Source organism: Mesoplodon mirus, assembly GCF_964341445.2.
Source record: "Mesoplodon mirus genome assembly, chromosome: 11".
Taxonomy (NCBI): Eukaryota; Metazoa; Chordata; class Mammalia; order Artiodactyla; family Ziphiidae; genus Mesoplodon; species Mesoplodon mirus.
Window position 1 is genome coordinate 40,402,152 of NC_138987.1, and position 20,816 is coordinate 40,422,967.

Below are 20,816 nucleotides of genomic sequence, written 5' to 3' on the forward strand. Positions count from 1 at the left end.
GGCAAACACCTGTTTAACAATTACTCAAATCAAGAATTAAAGCCAGGGCTTCCCTGGTGGCACAGTGGTTGAGAGTCTGCCTGCCGATGCAGGCGATGCGGGTTCGTGCCCCAGTCCGGGAAGATCCCACATGCCGCGGAGCAGCTGGGCCCGTGAGCCATGGCCGCTGAGCCTGCGCGTCCGGAGCCTGTGCTCCGCAACGGGAGAGGCCACAACAGTGAGAGGCCCGCGTACCGCCAAAAAAAAGAAAAAAAAAAAAGAATTAAAGCCAAACAAAAGAGGCTCCCATTTGCCTTTCTCCAATCATAATATTTCCTCTCCTCCTAGCACTTAAGATATCATTTACTCTTATTTTGTTATAATTTTACCACCTAGGTATGTATTCCTAAACAATACAGTTCAGTTTGTCTGGTTTTGAACTTCACATATGAACAGAAGCATTCGTATGTTTCTTCCTCCTTCACTATATTACGTCTGCGAGAGTCATTCAGGTTGCTGACTATACGTGTCATTTGTTGGCTGTCATTGCTGTTTTTCCATCCACTTATTCAACAAATATATATTAAGCACCCACTATGTGCCAAACATGGTCCTAGGGGCTTGGGATACATCCATAAATAAAACTGATAAAGTTGCCTGCCCTCATGGAGCTCACATTCTAGAATGAGAAAATCACATCTGTGTGTTAACCTCATGGGTGTGAGCCGAGTGACCTACAGCTTTATTTGGGGGAGAAGCGCTGCGGACACTGGGGAACCACCAGTCAAAAGCCCTAAGACGGGAGCAACAAGAAGAGGACACAGTGAAGAAAGAGGAGAGCAGAGAGCGCCTGTCAGGGAGGCCAGCCAGGGCACAGAGGGCCCTGTGGGTACCGGGTACCATAGGGTCACTTGCCTTCTGCCGTTTAGCATATCTTTTATGATTTCCTTTAGTCAAGATCTGTAGGAGGTAAACTGTCTCAGTTTTTGTCTGCAATGTCTGTATTTCACCCTCCGTCTTTATTTTTTAAAATGTTCCTCAGTGACTTCTATCATGTCTTTAATCTTCAGAAATTCAAAGAAACCGTCCAAACTGAATTGACCTTTAGAGGCATAGAAATTCAAGATGTTATGCAGAAGGCTTCTTTTCTTTTGTTTGAATCGGTTCCTTTACTGGAGTTCCTTTAGCTGCTTGTTTCTTTGTAGCAAACAAGTTTTCCCCTCCAAATCCTGCTTCTCTTGGCCAAAAGCCTTCTTCCCTCCTTTTTTCTCAACCTACCCAGGCTACCTGCCTAGAGTCAACTTCACATCTGCTCTGTTGACAGATGTTCTACCGCTGTTGCTTGCTTTATCCGCTTGAATTTGTGGTACCTGGCCTGGCCAAGGAATGTTGCAATACATGGTCTTGTAAATGAATGTTTTTTTCAGCCTTGTCAGAGCAATAATAGATCTACTTAGAAACTTTGTGGGAGGAGAGAGGGAGGACATGAAGCCCCGGAAACTTGGACAAATAAAGCTGGTTATGGTCATCAGGTAAGCAAGGGAAGATTTTAGAATAGAAAAAGAGAGGAAAAATTCAATTATCAGATTTGAGACTTGAGGGCAAAGTACATGGTCACAAAATGGCTAATAAGTCAGGGAGAGGAGGGAAATAGGGCATCAGTCTGAATCTGACACAGTCCACAGTCTCCTTTTTATGTGTATTGTTTTTTAACTTCTTAGAATCAGATCCATGCAGTTTCTTTCTTCTTTTACACACTCTTCCATAGTTCAGTTGGCCCTACATGTTGATGTCTGAAATGTGACATTACACAGGAAGGTCGGTTGTGTTCTACCTCATGGCTAAGCCACAGTGAACGATAAGTTCTCATAGGTGACAGCTAGTTGTAATATATGCCACATATGGCTAAAGGTTGATATTTGAATGAAGGAAATATTGATGCTGAATTAAAGAAACCGGATGTAAGTACAGGGAAAAATTCTTTGATTCTTGTTGCTTTGCCTTATAAACAATGCGTTGACACCCTGCACGTATTTGTGAATGAATTTTGTTTCAACATAATTCTCAGGCTCTTCAGTAAGTTCTTCAGAACTCCGTCGTGAATCTTTCTGCATGGTGCTCAGAAAGCTTTCAAAAACTTCTGCTAAGATCTATTTCGGTTGCTTTGTACGTGGAAGTCTGTAGTTATTCTTCAGGGAGGTAGCATTGTGCTGAGTGCCACACGGATTACCGAAGTAGGAAACACTTTTGGTCCATAAGCAGAACTGTTCGACATGTCCATCAGAAGCAAATCTCAAAGGTTCAATTTACTCATTTTAAATAGAATAATTCCTTGGATGTTTTGGAAGGGTTATTGATGATACTACCATTATTACAGATGATGTGAGGTCATCCATGGCAGATGCAAGAGGAGTTGCACATTTTGTCCTTACCAGCTCTCATACACTCAGAGGCATAGACTTCTTGACATCATTCCAGGTCCTAAATGACTTCTGATGCAAAACATCCTCTTTAATCTTCATGTTGCTTCCAACTTAATCAACCACCGTAGCACATTCAGTAACTTCCTCATATTAGACAGTTCTGGTGAGGCTGAGATGGCCAGGACAGAACAGACGGCATATCTCTTCTGTGTTGTGTTCATTCTACGTTGTCAAGGGCATCAAGTTTCGGCTGATACAAAATATGACCTCTTGAACCGTATTTCCAGAAGGGAAGTGCTGTGACCACAATAATAAGTCCCCCCACCACCAATTCAGGGAATTTGAGCTGCAAATCTGTCAATGTCCTAAGATTTAGCCCAAGTCTAATGACCAGATAATTCAATGCACAGGTTGCCTCATTTTCATACAAGTCAGTGTAAAGAGAGTATACAAGATCTAGGTGAAAGGTAACCTTGAACACCATAGGCAAAGGTGCCAGATGTGTCTTCCTTTTCCAAATACTCTGACACCAGTGGATGAGCAGATACCATGGCAAGAAGAGGAGAGGCTCTCAGGGGTTCCCACAGAAAAAGTTATCATCCTTATTCTTACAAACATAGTATAAAGTTCTAGGATGGCAAATATTTTAGCTTCAGTGCATTGAAGACATTTTCCCACAATCTCATACTTTTCATTCTCACTGTTGAGACATCAGTGTCAGTCTAACTGTCACTCTTCTGAAGTCAATTTCCTTTTTCTTCTCACTGCCTTTAATATTTTCTCTTTGATGCTGATGTTCTGCTGTTTTACCATGATATGTCTAGATAGGCATCCCTTTTTATTTATCTGGCTTGAGATTCTAACCCATTACCTTTTCAAATATAATCTCTGTCCTACTCTTTCTCTTACATATCTGGAAATCCAGTAAGAAGTATTGTTGGGCCTTCTCTTCCCACCTCCCATGTCTCTCTCTTTTTTTTTTTTTTGGCGGTATACGGGCCTCTCAGTGTTGTGGCCTCTCCCGCTGCGGAGCACAGGCTCCGGACGTGCAGGCCCAGCGGCCATGGCTCACGGGCCCAGCCACTCCGTGGCATGTGGGATCCTCCCAGACCGGGGCACGAACCCATGTCCCCTGCATCGGCAGGCAGACTCTCAACCACTGTGCCACCAGGGAAGCCCCTCCCTTGTCTCTTATACCTGTTCTCCATGTTTGGTATCTTTCTGTCTTTCCATGCTACATTCTGGATAATATCTTCAGATCTATTTTCCACTCCACTAATGCTCTTTTCATTGAATCCACTGTTTTCACCCATCCGCTGAATTTTATTCTATAATGATTGTATCTTTCAATACCAAGAGTTCCATTTTGTACTTCTTCAATTGCCTCTTGTTTTGCACTCATATATTGAATCCATTCTTTCATTTCTTTAAAGATATTAAAACACTACTTTTAGATTCTGTATCTGATAGTTCCAATATCCCACGTGTTTGGAGATCTGATTCCACTGGATATGATTTCCATTTGTTTGCGGTCCTCATTCTTTGTCTCTTCATATGTTTTCAAGGTTTTTTTGTGTGACACTTTATCTGTGGTTTTCTTTAAGGGCTATGTTGTAGATGTATTCCTCCACAGAAGGGCACACCCAGTCCAGGACCAGTTTTAAGTAAATTCCTAGCCTGACACTTTTCAGACCACACAGGTAGCATTATTTTAGACACAGATTTTCATGAATTGACTTGTGATTACAATTTTTCCCCTATTCACCCAATGCCAGCGTTGAAACTCATAGGTTTCCTTGTGCCCTTCTGCCATGCAGGTTTATATTTTGTAGATTATCCTTATAAGAGGGTATAGGGGTCCCAACTGCGCCTGTACTGGTCTTCCCTTAGGTTTCTCCACCTTGGGCAGACCCTGCAGGTTTTGACTCTTGTCCCCTTCACTCCAAATAGCCAACAAAACTGAAACACAAATTCACCAAGATTTGGCCAATACCTTCAGGGTAAAAACTGGCTTTATAGAAAGCTCCCTTCTCTGGATTCCAATTTTTACTGCATGTTTAGCCTCTGAGAATTACTTTCTTGCCAGCTCAGTAATGTATTAAAATATTTTACCTTTTATCCATCATTTTATTTGTTTTCAGTGGCAGTGTTTTTCATGGAGGTAGCCTACCATAGTACTAGAAAGAGAAGTTTCTATTCACTGTAATTCGTGGTCTTCAACAATAAAGAGAATTTAGCTTCATGTGTAAGTCAGAAATCTTTCAAATTTAGTTTAAATATTTAGTCTTTTATGTTTAAGGAAGTAACTTATGATACTTTTCATCTCAAATTATTAGCTTTTCCAACTGTTGAGTTGTAGCATTTCCAACTGTTGAGTTTTTCAGCAAAGAATATTCAAATTAGATTACTTATTCCACAAATGCGGATGGTTTTAAGTCAAGAGCATGAATATAGAGCCTATAAAATGACCAGTGGTCCTTCTGAATGAGCCTGGAAGTTATCCTAGTTCATCACTTATGGAACATCAACTGATCAGAGCACAAAGAAGTCCCACATCGTGGAGCAGATAATACCTTGTCATTCTTGTTGGAGCTGCTGCACTAATTCTTTTATTTTTTTAATTGTGGTAACAAAAAACCACATAAGTTACCATCTTAACCATTTTTAATATACAGCTCAGTAATATTAATATATTCACACTGTTGTGCAACAGATCTCTGGGACTTGCTCACCTTACAAAACTGAAACTCTACATCCAGTGAACATCAACTCCCCCTCCCCGCTCCACACTGCTGCACTAAGTCTTACACCTCAGCTGCATCCAGGATGGATGCAATCATGAAAGCTGTAATACCAAAATTTGCTAATATTTCAGAACCAAATTTAATTGTTTTATAATTGTTTACACAATTCCTGAGAAAATGAAGCTTACCCATTTAGAGTCAGATAATCTGAGTAAACAATTTTTTTTACTAAAACAATATTTCCTACATCATACACTAGAATCACAAAACTTTACAGCTGATAGAGACATTAAAGTTCAGACTTTAACTCTCTCGTTTTGCACATAAAGCAAATGAGTTTCATGCTCATGCTACAATTATGAAATAAAGAGGAGCTCATACAAAGATCTTTTTAAAAATATTTCATTTCTAGCTACCAAAATATTATCATTATCCAATGAAAGACATTAAAAATGTATAAAAACAAATTAAAAATTTGGCATCTTAATACTTCTACTTCAAAGTTTAAATTCCTTATTTCCAGGGAATTCCCTGGCGGTCCAGTGGTTAGGACTCAGCGCTTTCACTGCCGGGGCCTGGGTTCAATCCCTGGTCGGGGTACTAAGATCCCGCAAGCCACATGGCACAGCCAAAAAAAAATAATTTTTATTCCTTATTTCCAAATCTGAAATGCATTGCATATGAAATATGTTAGTCTGGTTCTAATTTGCTATGTTTCCATTTTTAATACAATATTATTTCTCTTATTCTGAAATATATCTCATTTAGACATTAGAATCTTCTCTGAATAAAATTTTTGACTGAGGATTATATCTGTTGACACGATTATCTCTAATGGCCTTGTGTCCTATTTCTTATCATTTCAAGTTTCACATTCGCATATGAGGAAAAAAAAACTTACCTCTTTATAACATTTATATTCAGGTCAATTCCACCAAATCTGGACAGGAATACAAGGTATGGAATGGCACCAGAGCTGGTGAGGGGGATCTAAGCCCAAACAAGAAGAATAACAGCCCATTAGAGAATTCAGATCCAAGTAGTGGACAGCACAGCAGGTTTCATGACGTAAGGCAGGACATTCTTAGTGGGATAGGCATTCCAGTAACATTCACAGCTATTCAATCCTGGTGTCTGAGCTGACATGCACCCTCAGCAAACTAAGCACAAGCAGCATGAATGCCAGAATGCCAGTTTGTGCTCAGTTAAAAGCCAACAAGTTGTCTACAAAATTATCTAAAACCTAGGTCTATCTAAAAGATAAGTAAAATTAATAGAAATATATTCTAATATATATTTTACATATGTATATGTATTTTTATATATGTGTATATGTATAAATATATATATCTATTTCCCAAAAGTCTGAGGCCACAGCATAATTAACCCTCTGAGTGTCATGTGTACTTACTGTACATTCATATAATTTCAAGGTAGAAAAAATCATTTTCAAATCTAAAATTCTATAAAGGACATCATTGGGTCAAGTGGGTTAATATGGACTATAGGTTAAATTAAAGTATTATTATCTCAATGTTTAGTTTACTGAAGTTGTTAACTGTACTGTGATTCTGTAAGAGAATAGTTCTTATTCTTAAGGAAATACACACTATAGTATTTAGAATTAAAGAACCATTAATATAAGCAACATCCTCTTAAAGGGTCCAGAAAAAAATTATGTACACATTGTGTATTTCGTATATATTATTTGCACATATGTATGAATGAAAGATCACGGGAGAAGCAAACGAGGCTAAATGTTCACAACTGTCAAATCTGGGTAAAGGGTATATGGCTACTGTTTGTACCACTCTTATCCTTACAAATTTTCTGGAGGTTTGAAATTACTTTTAAATAAAATGTCAAAATTTTTTTAAAGTGAAAATAATTATTTCCCCCCAAAAAAGCATTATGAAATTAAAATTAAAATTAATATATAATCAATATAAATATATTTTATTAAGCTTCATGCAAATACACAAAGTACAGTTTCCCATACAGGTGAATGGCTCCCAAGCCTATACAACCAAGTTTGATATTTACTTAGTCCTTAAAATTCCAGCCTCAAAGCCTAGCACGGTTATCTCAGTCTTCCCCAAAGGACAAATTTCTCCTTGCTATTAAAAACATATATAACTAGGAAATGGGCCCAGAGGGAGAGTGGCTCACAGGGTAGGCCTTTGTGAAGCCTTTTCCTAGAAAGGACACCCAGGACTGGGATTTCTGATAGGGTATTTTTTACTAGATATAATTTGGGTAGACGCTTCAAAGGTTCCCTAGTTTTACAGAAGAAGGGCAAGAACAGATTAAACGTGCTGTTTCCCAGACTGGATGCCCTCCTAGTCTTGGTAGTGATAAGAGTTAACATGGAAGGGAAGAAACTTACATTTGCAGAGCTCAAACTTTATAAATGGGTACAGGCACTGCTCTTGCTTTTAACTCATTTAGCCCCAAACTACCTCCTGAGGAGGTTGAAATTTTCCACATTTCACAGAGCAGAAGTGTGACCTCCCTGCAATGGCACTGCTATTAAGTCATTTAGTCACAGAAATCTGTGACTCCAGAGCCCAAGTTCATCTCACTACACTAACCACCCTGCCTTAAAATCCATCAGTCTATTGAAGCTGGGACCTCCCTGGTAGCACAGTAGTTAAGAATCCACCTGCTAATGCAGGAGACATGGGTTCGATCCCTGGTCCAGGAAGATCCCACATGCCGTGGAGCAACTAAGCCTGTGCACCACAACTACTGAACCTGCACTCTAGAGCCTACGAGCCACAAGTACTGAGCCCGCATGCTGCAACTACTGAAGCCCGTGCATCTAGAGCCCATGCTCCGCAACAAGAGAAGCCACCGCAAAGAGAAGCCCGCACACCACAATGAAGAGTAGCCCCCGCTAGCCGCAACTAGAGAAAGCCTGGGTGCAGCAACTAAGACCCAACGCAGCCCAAAATAAATAATAAATAAATAAATAAATAATTTAAAAAATCTATTGAAGCTTTTGTCACATTTCATATTGCTACTTATGGTCTAATGCAAATTCTAATGTGGCACATACACATTTGCAATGACTGGTCTCCAAAACTAAGCACTTAGACAACCCAAATCACCTCTCCAGTATTTGCTATTCTGGCAAAAATGTTGGAGAATGCAAACCGTCCACTGATGAATCACTGAAAGCAATCCTTAGACTGGGGCTGGGGGAGTGTAGTTTGCAAATCCACATCCAGTATGTTGATAAGTACCTTCAAAGACTTCTCTTTCCCCAACCCAGCACAACCACCAGGATCAGAACGGAACTTAGTTCTCCTTCTCTGGAATCTATTTACCAATTCAACTTCTTTTAAAATGTTTCTATTAATATTCAGAGACTGAAGCCACATTTTTTTATTGTGTTTAAAAAAATTTTTTTACATCTTTATTAGAGTATAACTGCTTTACAATGATGCGTTAGTTTCTGCTTTATAACAAAGTGAATCAGTGATACATATACATATGTTCCCATATCTCTTCCCTCTTGCGTCTCCCTCCCTCCCACCCCCTCTAGGTGGTCGCAAACCACCTAGCTGATGTCCCTGTGCTATGCGGCTGCTTCCCACTAGCTATCTATTTTACGTTTGGTAGGGTATATATGTCCATGCCACTCTTTCACTGTGTCACAGCTTACCCTTCCCCCTCCGCATATCCGCAAATCCATGCTCTAGTAGGTCTGTGTCTTTATTCCTGTCTTACCCCTAGGTACTTCATGACCTTTTTTTTTTTTTCTTAGATTCCATATGTATGTGTTAGCATACGGTATTTGTTTTTCTTTCTGACTTACTTCACTCTGTATGACAGACTCTAGGTCCATCCACCTCACTACAAATAACTCAATTTCATTTCTTTTTTATGGCCGAATAATATTCCATTGTATATATATACCACATCTTCTTTATCCATTCATCTGTCGATGGACACTAAGGTTGCTTCCATGTCCTGGCTATTGTAAACAGAGCTGCAATAAACATTGTGGTACATGACTCTTTTTGAATTATGGTTTTCTCAGGGTATATGCCCAGTAGTGGGATTGCTGGGTCGTATGGTAGTTCTATTTGTAGTTTTTTGTTTTGGTTTTTGGGGTTTTTTTTTTGCGGTACACAGGCCTCTCACTGTTGTGGCCTCTCCCGTTGCGGAGAACAGGCTCCGGACGCGCAGGCTCAGCGGCCATGGCTCACAGGCCTAGCCACTCCACGGCATGTGGGATCTTCCCAGACCAGGGCATGAACCCGTGTCTCCTGCATCGGCAGGCAGACTCTCAACCACTGCGCCACCAGGGAAGCCCCTCATTGTAGTTTTGATTTGCATTTCTCTAATGATTAATGATGTTGAGCATTCTTTCATGTGCTTGTTGGCAATCTGTATATCTTCTTTGGAGAAATGTCTATTTAGGTCTTCTGCCCATTTTTGGATTGGGTTATTTGTTTTTCTGTTATTGAGCTGCATGAGCTGCTTGTAAATTTTGGAGATTAATCCTTTGTCAGTTGCTTCATTTGCAAATATTTTCTCCCATTCTGAGGGCTGTCTTTTGGTCTTGTTTATGGTTTCCTTTGCTTTGCAAAAGCTTTGAAGTTTCATTAGGTCCCGTTTGTTTATTTTTGTTTTTATTTCCATTTCTCTAGGAGGTGGGTCAGAAAGGATCTTCCTGTGATTTATGTCATAGAGCATTCTGCCTATGTTTTCCTCTAAGAGTTTGATAGTGTCTGGCCTTACATTTAGGTCTTTAATCCATTTTGAGCTTATTTTTGTGTACAGTGTTAGAGAGTGTTCTAATTTCATACTTTTACATGTACCTGTCCAGTTTTCCAAGCACCACTTATTGAAGAGGCTGTCTTTTCTCCACTGTATATTCTTGCCTCCTTTATCAAGATAAGGTGACCATATGTGTGTGGGTTTATCTCTGGGCTTTCTATCCTGTTCCATTGATCTATATTTCTGTTTTTGTGTCAGTACCATACTGTCTTGATTACTGTAGCTTTGTAGTATAGTCTGAGGTCCTGGAGCCTGATTCCTCAATCTCCGTTTTTCTTTCTCAAGATTGCTTTGGCTATTCGGGGTCTTTTGTGTTTCCATACAAATTGTGAAATTTTTTGTTCTAGTTCTGTGAAAAATGCCATTGGTAGTTTGATAGGCATTGCATTGAATCTGTAGATTGCTTTGGGTAGTAGAGTCATTTTCACAATGTTGATTCTTCCAATCCAAGAACATGGTATATCTCTCCATCTATTTGTATCATCTTTAGATATTTTATTCTTTTTGTTGCAATGGTAAATGGGAGTGTTTTCTTAATTTCACTTTCAGATTTTTCATCATTAGTGTAAAAGAATGCCAGAGATTTCTGTGCATTAATTTTGTATCCTGTTACTTTACCAAATTCATTGATTAGCTCTAGTAGTTTTCTGGTAGCACCTTTAGGATTCTCTATGTATAGTATCATGTCATCTGCAAACAGTGACAGCTTTACTTCTACTTTTCCAATTTGGATTCTTTTTATTTCTTTTTCTTCTCTGATTGCTGTGGCTAAAACTTCCAAAACTATGTTGAATAAGAGTGGTGAGAGTGGACAACCTTGTCTTGTTCCTGATCTTAGTGGAAATGCTTTCAGTTTCTCTGGAATCTATTTACCAATTCAACCTCTTTTAAAATATTTATATTAATATTCAGAGACTGAAGCCACATTTTTAAAAAACTCATTTTACTATTAATGTAACTAAGGTATAGGGCAGGTTACAAGCAATGCCTCCTCATCACTCTTGCCCTGATCAATCATCAAAACACCCTGACGTTCAAACATTCTTGACATGGTTCTTGAAATAAAATTAAAGCTAAAGTAAATTCACTATAACTGGAAAATTCTTTCCTAATTTTAAGGGTGAGATTCCCATGAAATATTTTACCTGTTTTATATATTTCCAGTTAAGCTTATATTAACTATTGAAAAAGAAAGTTTGTATCACCACCTGGATTAGTCATGAAAAGATCTAGAAAAGGGACACACACTGTGAACTCCAGGGATTAGGAAGAGACCCCCTGCCCTTCATTCCCAATGAAATTGGCCTCCTGAAAAGGCACCACACTGCAGTCTCCTTGGTTTATACAGGAGGGGGTCACAGGAGCTCAAGGTTCTAGAAAAATGTCCTGATTATAAGATAGACTATCAGAACCTGTTTTTAAAGTCTCTGAAGTTCTACAGTTCTCAGTGACTTCTTTTAAAAACAGATGTAGCTTTTAAAAAATGGATACACATTTCACATTTTCTGTACCTTTCCTATTCCTGCACAGCTGATTAGCTTGGGAAGGCTGTCAAAATTTTAAATTAAGATTAGATCATGAATATAGGGAGACATCAGCAGGAAATAATATTTTAACTTTCCATTTGGTATAAAGAAAGGAACAGTTAAACCAAGGTTATGAGGAAACATGTGATATTTGTGAGGACAAAGGTTCTTTAAAAGCAAGAGAACATTACCATATGACACAGCAATTCCACTCCTAGGTATGTACCCAAGAGAAGTGAAAACGTGTCCACATAAAAATTTGTACATGAAATTTCACAGCAGCATTGTTCACAAAAGCCAAAAAGTGAAAATAACCCAAAGATCCATCAACTAATGATAAAGTGCAGTGTATCCATGCAGTGGAATATTATTCAGCCATAATGAGGAATGAAATACTGATTCATGCTATAACATGGATGCTTAGCATAACTAAACATTATGCTTAGTGAAAGGAGCCAGTTACAAAAGATCATATATTATATTATTCCATTTTATGAACTCTCCAGAATAGGCAATCTATTGTGACTTAGGGTATCAATAGATTAATGGATGTCAGGGATTAGGGGAAGGGGAGTAGGGAGTGACTGCTAATGAATATAAAGTTTCTTTTGGGGGTGCTAAAATGTTCTGGAATTAGATGGTGGTGATGGTTGCACAACTCTGTGAATATATGAAAAACCAAGAACTTGTCCATTTTTAAATGGTGAATTTTATGATATGTAAATTATATCTTTATAAAGCTTTTATTTAAAATGCAGATACAATAAAAGGTGATATGTAAAAGAATCTATATATACTATTTGTGAAATTCTGGAAGTGAATAAAGGGGATACATTTTTTAAAAGAAGAAGAGAAAAGCTCTTCATCATTCCTCCCCTTCCCTCCTTCCCTGTCTGTTCCCTCACAATTCAGTCCTACAGTCATTAGATGGGGCAGACAAAAGTGGCGTCTGCAACATGGGGGAGCCGTGCTCCACAGCAGGGTTGGAGGAAGAGGGCATCCACCTGGGGGTGGAGGTGCTGGACATGGGAGATGAGTCACATGCCAGGGAGGCTGATCAAATAAGTGAATATACTCAGAACACAGAAGCCAAGTGGCTCATTGTCTGAAATGGTAGTTACAAACATAGAAAGTGAGAAAATTACAATGAACCCTGAGGTACTGGGCTAGAATTGGCGGTATTGGTGTGAACTCACAGTTTTCAATATATAGATTGATATAGAAATACATGTAGATGTAAATATATGTAAATGTGTATATATGTTTATATATGGAATATATCTCCTAGGGCTCTGCCCACTTAGAGGGCCTGGAGCAAAAAGCAGCTCTGGTATACTCAGATCCCAGATTCTGGATACTTTGTTCCATTAAAAGGAACCAGAGCTCCTTGGAGAAATGGATGATTCTGGGACCGAGGCAATAAAAGTACAGATGAGTTTATAATATCTTGTATCAGAAAGTAAGGAAGTGCTCAAAGAATGATGGGAACATGTCAAAAGGACACAGAAACCAGCATGAAGGGGCTCCTACTGGCTATATTAGGGCCAACTGAAACATCAAAATAAATAATGAAAATAATGGATCATAACCCACTTCATAAAACAGGAAATCTTGAGTCCCTGCAAACATATAAACAATAAATGAATATACGAAAGTTTGGTGAGGAATGGCATATCTACATAGTTTCAAAGTTTCTCCCACAAAATGCTTATTAATTACAAAGTAGATAAAGAGCACTCCACCAGGAAAAAGACAGATGAGTCTGATAGATTCCACCTTAATCAAGTGACTGCAGTGAACATCAGCAGTAATGGGACAGACTGAAATCACCTGTAAGCTAATAAAAGCGTTGAGAAGAGCACAGCATCATTTCTGTGACATTCCTGCCAAAGATGCAAGCCTGAATCTAGTCATCAGGAAACATCCGATAACTCAAGTCAGGGACACTCTACAAAATAACAGGTCTGCAATCTTCAAAGTGTTATGGTCTTCAAGACTAAGGAAAGACTGAAGAAGTGTTCTAGACTATAGGAGACTTGCCAAACGCACTGCATGATTGTGACCTGGGGCCTGGGGCTGAGATGGCTGACATGAGTTGGCATTACTATCCTTACCATGATGGCTGGATTGTGGGTATATAAAACAGGGCTCTGCTTTTAAGGAAACATACACTGAAATATCTGAGGTAATGGAGCAGCTTACCCCCAAATGGTTTACGAAAGAGAAAATTGTTCTTTGCACTATACTTCCAACTTGTCTGTGACTTTGTGATTGCTTTTTTAAAAACAATAAAGCAGAAGAACTTCTGGCAGAGAAAGCTCTCAAAAGACTAACCTCCCACAGACAACATCCATAAACTCTGTCGAAATACAAAAAATAGCTATCTAAAGGTTCTGAAGAGTGAAAGAAGGCAGGCAGATTTTGGAGGAACTTAAAACTTTAGAAGAAGGGACAAGTACGGAGGGAGTTTCCTGTTCTCAGTGGCTTTGAACCTAAGATCAGGCCACAGTCAGTGCCCAGCACAAAGCAGGTAAACCCCGTCCCCTAAAAAAACCCACTGTCTTTCTGGCCTGAAGAGCCAGCACACTGAACCCAAAGCAACCACACCCGTTAAAAATGTGACAGGAACCTGAAAGAAGAGGAGCACCACTTTCTGTGTATGCACTCTGTCCACATTTCCAGCTGGTGCTTGAACCACGTGTGTGTAGGTCAGACTCAAGAGTCCCAGCAAAAGACCGAAAAGCTGAAGCAAGATATGAACGACAGGGCTTCCCTGGTGGCGCAGTGGTTGAGTGTCCGCCTGCCGATGCAGGGGACACGGGTTCGTGCCCCTGTCCAGGAAGATCCCACATGCCGCGGAGCGGCTAGGCCCATGAGCCATGGCCGCTGAGCCTGCGCATCCGGAGCCTGTGCTCCGCAACAGGAGAGGCCACAACAGTGAGAGGCCCGCGTACAGCAAAAAAAAAAAAAAAAAGATGTGAGCGACTGCCCACTGCAGGTGAGGGGGAATTTGCAAGTTAATTGCCTGTCAAAGCAAAAGTATCAAAAGTCTCAGAGGAATATAACAGAACCCAGAGTCTCCACAGCACAGCATTCATGACGTTTAGCACTGCACTGTTTAATGAACAGCCAGAGCCATATGTGACTCCTGAGCACTGGAAACGTGGCTAGGGTAACTGATGAACTGAACTGTTTGTTAAATTTAATGTTAATTAATTTAAATTCTAAAATTAACTTCGCGGGCCTCCCTGGTGGCGCAGTGGTTGAGAGTCCGCCTGCCGATGCAGGGGATACGGGTTCGTGCCCCGGTCTGGGAGGATCCCATATGCCGCGGAGCGGCTGGGCCCGTGAGCCATGGCCGCTGAGCCTGCGCGTCCGGAGCCTGTGCTCCGCAACGGGAGAGGCCACAACAGTGAGAGGCCCGCGTACCGAAAAAAAAAAAAAAATAAAAAAAAAAATAAAATTAACTTCGCTTTGGGAAAACTTTTAAGTTTGGAATGACCGGGTATATGAATCTAATATTTCAACAGCAAATTTTATGAAATCTAAATACAGATAAAGTATTTCCAATGGAAATTTAGTGTCAGCATTGAGGTCTTCTGTAAGTGTAAAGTACATACCAGGCTCTGTAGACTTAGTACACAGAAAAGAATGTAAAATATCTTATTACCAATTTTAAATAGTGATTGCATGTTGAAATGAGATAATATTTTAGATATATTTATTTGGTCAAATAAAAATATTATTAAAATTAATTTCACCTATTTCTTTTTATTTTTCTAATGTAGCTACTAGAAAATTTTAAATTACTTATGTGACACATTATATTTCTATTGAATAGCACTAGTCTGGGATATTATCCAAATATGCTCAAAAATGAAGAACCAGAGAAATGTGACCCTTCTCAAAGGAAAAAAAATCAAAGCAGGCCAACCCTGAGATGATCCAGATGTTAGAATTACCAGCTAAGGACTTTTAAGCAGCTATTTAAACTACGCTCAATGTAGTCAAAGAAATATGCTCATAATTGAAAGAAAAACCAAGAAATCTAAGCAGATAAATAGAAATTATAAAAAAGAACCAAATGAAAATTCTAGAACTGAAAAATATAATGTCTAAAATTAAAAATTCACTGAATGGACTTCATAGCAGAACGGAGATGCTAAGAAAGAGTCAGTGAATTTGAAGACACATCAATGGAAATTATGCAATCCGAAAGATAGACAGGAAAAATATTTTATAACATGAACAGAGCCTCAGGGGTCTGGAGGACAATACCAAAATGTCCGAGAGAGCAGAGGAAGAGGTAGAAAAAAATATTTGAAGAAATAATAGCTGAAAACTGTCTGATTGCTCTGCATTGGGTTGAGCATACAGTAGATGCTCAATAACCACTTCAGGTAAGAACAAACGCAAATACTAAGTTTCAAAGTACATGTTGACCAAATACTCTTTACATGGAAGCCTTAAAAAGTAAACTAATATGACTATAATAGTGCTACACACAAAATATGACCCAAGCACATGATAATTGTCCCAAAGCTGCCAGAATTTAATTGACTTGTGACAAACAAAACTCTATTTGGGACAGTGGGGAAAAGCCAGACGAGGTTACATGCTCCTGTAATATACTGCATCCCCTCCTCCATAATGGGTGATTCTGAGTCTTTTCTGCACTGTACCTGAGCCAGCACATCTTGAAACTGTTCTCTCGTGAGAGGCAGCAGGAAGGTTGTGATGACTCTTCGCAGTTCATTCTTTGTCACCGTCATGTTGTCACTGATGTCGAGCAGGTGAAAGGCTTTCTTCAACCCATCTCCTTTATCAGTAATCTTTTGAAATAAAATCCGTTTAACATCTAAGGACGACAGTATTGGATTTGCAACAGCTGTGGCTATAAAAGAGAGACAGCTATTTATTAAACGCTCTCAAAGCTAAGACAATAAACAGCATTTCACTGTGTACTAGAATCCAACAAACTTCTGAACAGTATTTCTTCTACTATATCTAGGTTTACAAGTAGATGACCCGCAATTGCAAATCTGCAGTCATTTGTTGCACCTCTGAAATTTACATTTCAATCAATATAAAATAATAGTAGTAACATTAGGAAAAAAAAGCGAAGATAATCTTCCCTATAAAGGACCTATGTCACTACAAGTGAAAAACATGGATACTGAAATAAAACTTAGTTAAGAATCAATTTTATCTCAAATAAATCTTCAAAATATTATATTCACTTTTCATCCCCTTGCCAATTTTTGAGGGAAAAACATGTAATTCTTAAATCTACAACCTTTTCCTTTCAAAGACAAGGAAGAGGTGAGAATCACTGGATACTAAAGGATAATGAAGAATGTTTAGTTCTCTAATGAGCTTGCAGGGCACCTGCACTTCCTGGTGGGGAAAGGGGTCCCAGCTGTAATGGTTTAGGTTCCAGAGTCCCCATGTCGCCAAAGGGCAGCTGACACCCTACAGACACAGTAACTACAAATTAACTCATGGTGCCAATCAGTCTCATAAACATGAAGATGTGATTAGTCCCTTTCGATATTTTATAACCTACTAGGTAAAGAGGAGGCTAAGAACCATGGTAGCTTGGTAAATCTTTTATATCTATTAATGAGATTGCAAAGGCTTGGTGACCATAGTTCATTTAGTACCTCTGTCTTACATAGTAAATTCTGGACACGTTAAATGTCTTGAACATAGCCTCATTTTTGTCAAACTGTTCACAGCAGAAGCTAGGGGAGGATGACTCTAGTTATTTCCCTTTAAATGAGAATTTCTTATCAAGCTATGGAAGCTTCCTGGCATGAGGACAGTGACGGCTTTAGTCTTGGGGTGACCTGGGCCAGATGATGGATTCAAAGTGCCAACGTGGACCTTCCCAGAGGCAGTGAGGGATCTGCTCACAGCTGTAGGATGGCTGAGCAGTCTTCCATTTGAGGCGGTAACAGAGAACATACCAGCGCCCACACCTGCCGTGAAGACCTTACGGGTCCTAACCTTAGGAGAAGCAGCGTGGAGGGTCCTGGAGACCACTTCCATCCTTCCAGGGGCCGTGCTGGCCGTCACTGATACCCACCTTCCCTGATGCTTGCTCACCGTGCACACACGAGGCCTGTGCCCGGTGCTAGGGATGGCTCAGCTCACGATGCCCACGGCCTCCTCCAGGGAGGGGATTACTTAACTGAGATACATTGGAGATCCAGAACATAGAGCGGTTGGTTTGGGGTGACAGGATGAGGGTCTCAGGAAATTCTTAGAGGACAGAGTGACACTTCCACTGCAATGTTGTGCTCCCTGAGAGCGAGAGGGGCTGGAAGTGGGGCTGCTGTGGAGGACAGCCAGGAGGGGACATGCAGAGTGGCCACCAACCAGGAGAGGAGACTGGGAAAGTCAGCAGGAACCAGGGCACAGCGGTCCTGTCCTCTGGCTTTGTGCTCTGGTTATGCAATGCTACAGCAGGACTGTCATCGAGAGGATAACACAACCCAATTTTCATTCTTAAACTTCACTTTGGTATCACATGGGAGAGAAACAGAAAGGGGAGGAGAGTGACAGTATAAGAGAAGCTGGGTAATTACAGCCAGCTTAGACAGGTCTTAAGTGAGGTCTACACTAATGTGATGGTCAGCGAGTGAAAAGCTGGGATGAATAAAAGAGATGTTAAAATAGAGGCGGTAGAGTCTACAGAACCTTCTGATTGGATGTGTCGGGTAAGGCAGGAGAAGAGGATGAAGTTTGTGCACCTAGCGTGGGTGGCTGGGTGAGCGGTGAGAAAACAAACACGGACGATGTGGCCGATGCGATTTCCCAAGATGGCCACAACAAGATCCCCACCACACATGCTTCTCTTACGATATCGTATTAACTCTCTGCCCATCAGAAAGTGGGGCATACGTTCCTTCTCCTTAAATTTGGATGAGTCTGTGACTAGAGCAGAATTGACACTACGTGATTTCTAAGACACAGTCACAAAAAAGTACTACAGCTTCTGTCTGGTCCTCTTAAGATGCTCACACCAGTCCCCATGCTGCAAGGAAGTCAAGGAGTCACACAGAGAAGCCACGTGTAGGTGTCTGGCCAACGGTCCCAACTGAGCTTCCAGCCAAGAGCCAGCACCAACTGCTGGCCATTCGAGGGAGCCAGCCTCCAAGTGATTCCAGCCCCAGATGTCAAGTCGCCCCCAGCCTTGGCACCTCTCCCTCTGACATGCACAGAGCAGAGACAAGCCATCCCTGGGACCCGCTTATATTGCAGATCTGTGAACAAAATACACGGTTGTTGCAATTTCAAGCCTCTATGTTTGGTGGAGTTTGTTCATAGCAATGGACACCTGGAACAGAAGAGAAAAGTTTGCGGGAAAGCTAATGAGCTCAGTTTGGGGTATCTAAGTGGGGATGTCCATTTGAAAACTGAATCTAGAGGTCAGAGAGGGTGGGGCTGGGATGGGGGCATGAGAACTGGCTGTGTGGGAGCCTTAGGAAAGCAGGCAGGGAGAGAAGAGAGCCTTTCCAAACACTGACTTTTAAGGGTGTGGAATTTCATTTATTCAAAAAATATTTCTGAGCATCTGTCATACTTCAGCCACTGCTCCAGGCACTGAAGTTACTGACGTGAATAAGACAGGAAGCTCTGCTCTTGGAAAGCTTAGACTCTGGAGGGGGAAGCAAAACAAGAAACAGACAAATGAATGATGAGGTAACGGTAGATAGCGCCAAGTGCCGCAAAGGCAGCAGGACAAACCAACGAGGTGGGGGGCAGCCAGGGAGCTCAGGACGGGGGTCACAACGGAGCTGCTGTTTGTTACGGGTGGTGTTTCGGGTTGTGGAACCAGATGTTCACCTAGGAGAAGACAGACAGGCAGAAGAGGGCTGGGCACAGAGCCTGGGGGAGAAGGGACTTAAATCTCCCACAAGAACTCCAAGGATGCTCAATGTGCAGGAGTGGCTGCCTGCATCCCTCTGAGTTTCCGACTGTCGCTTCGAACCTCAGAAGCAGCTGATTCACGTGGCGGAGCTGCAGGGCTCCACATCAGCTGGTCAAGAGTATTGCTCCCTCTGCCCACCCCTCATGGAATTCCTCCTCCTGAACCCAGCGTCACAGAGGGACCCCTTTATGTCTTTATGTCTCCATCTTGAAATCTTTTTTCAGACTTTTCATGCGCATTTTCAGTTGCTTTCCAAGCAGCCCCATCTTGGCAATCAATAATTCTAATTTTGAAGTATCAGAAATATTGTTTTGAAACTATTTGAGTTTACTTGAGGGCAGACTTTTTATTTCACAAGCCTAATGCAACTTCTGGAATTTAAAATGAAAGCGGTAGCCAAACTTGCACAACCTGCTGGTGGGAGAGTACTAATTGATATGATCTTTCTGGAGGGGAATTTGACAAAATTTTCTACATCCGTTTAGGATACAGAAAGTCACAGCAGATTGTCATTCTGACCCTGGCAATGAGAACAAGTAGGATAAGCTAAAAAAAGAGAGGGGGTTGAAACCCACCAAAGAACTGAGGGTACAAATAAACTAAACTCCAGAAAGGACCAGCCACTCCTCAGAGAGAAAACACCCATGACTCCTTTCACCCTTGCGGAGTCTTGGTAAAAGAAGCAAATTCATTCTACACAGGGGTATGGAGAAAACAAGCGATTGCTTAGTAGTCACATGGACCAATCCCGTGGATTTGCATCCCAAGAGCCTCAGTCACAGAGCGAGTCTGCACCCGTCCTCGTGGGCCTTCACACGTTGCACAGGAAGCACCCCAAAGCTGGGAGTGAAGCAGGAGAGCTGTGTGATATGCCCCGAGGGATTCAGGGTCTTCCCTAAGTGTCAGGCAGCTGCTCACCGTGCCTGAGCACAGACCAGCGGCAAACCCCTCTGAAGCATACGGGGCCCTCACCAAGTGCACCTCAGCAGCCCACTGCAATTGCAGGCAGGGTGGCAGGGCAGAGGGTGACCTCCTAAGGTGCACGAAGCTAGCAGCTGAGCTGGAGGACAAAGAGAGCTCCCCAGAAACCCTCCAAAAGTGGCAGGAGGGCTGGAAAGCAGAGAGCCCGCCACAGGATGCCAAGCTGGCAGCTGGACTGTGAAGCAGAGATGGCTGGAGTCTCAGCAGTGCTCAGATCGCAAGGCCTGTTGAAGGGAAGCATTTGAAACAAGGGGTCACGTGAATCTAACCAAAACTGCAACCAAATCCAGACACAGCTCAACTGAGAAATTAAACTGAGCCAGCCCACCTCACCAGCAGCCTGAGCAGAAGGGGCACTCCTTTTTCTCGTGGTAAATATGATTTACTGTATCTCTACTCTTTTTTACACAAATGTCTGGTGTTAAATCCTTTTAAAATT

The 20,816-nt window shown here is 41.1% G+C and overlaps 1 protein-coding gene across 1 annotated transcript in view; it reads right to left on the bottom strand.

Annotated features, from left to right (window-relative positions):
- Positions 1-16,298, bottom strand: part of EFCAB6 (EF-hand calcium binding domain 6) — a 202,887-nt gene extending 186,589 nt beyond the window's left edge. The window contains 2 exon segments of the mRNA XM_082634692.1: positions 6,048-6,136; positions 16,143-16,298. Of these exon segments, the coding sequence (XP_082490818.1) occupies positions 6,048-6,136; positions 16,143-16,232 (179 nt within the window). The 5' untranslated portion in view covers positions 16,233-16,298.
- Positions 16,299-20,816: the final 4,518 nt, after the last annotated feature.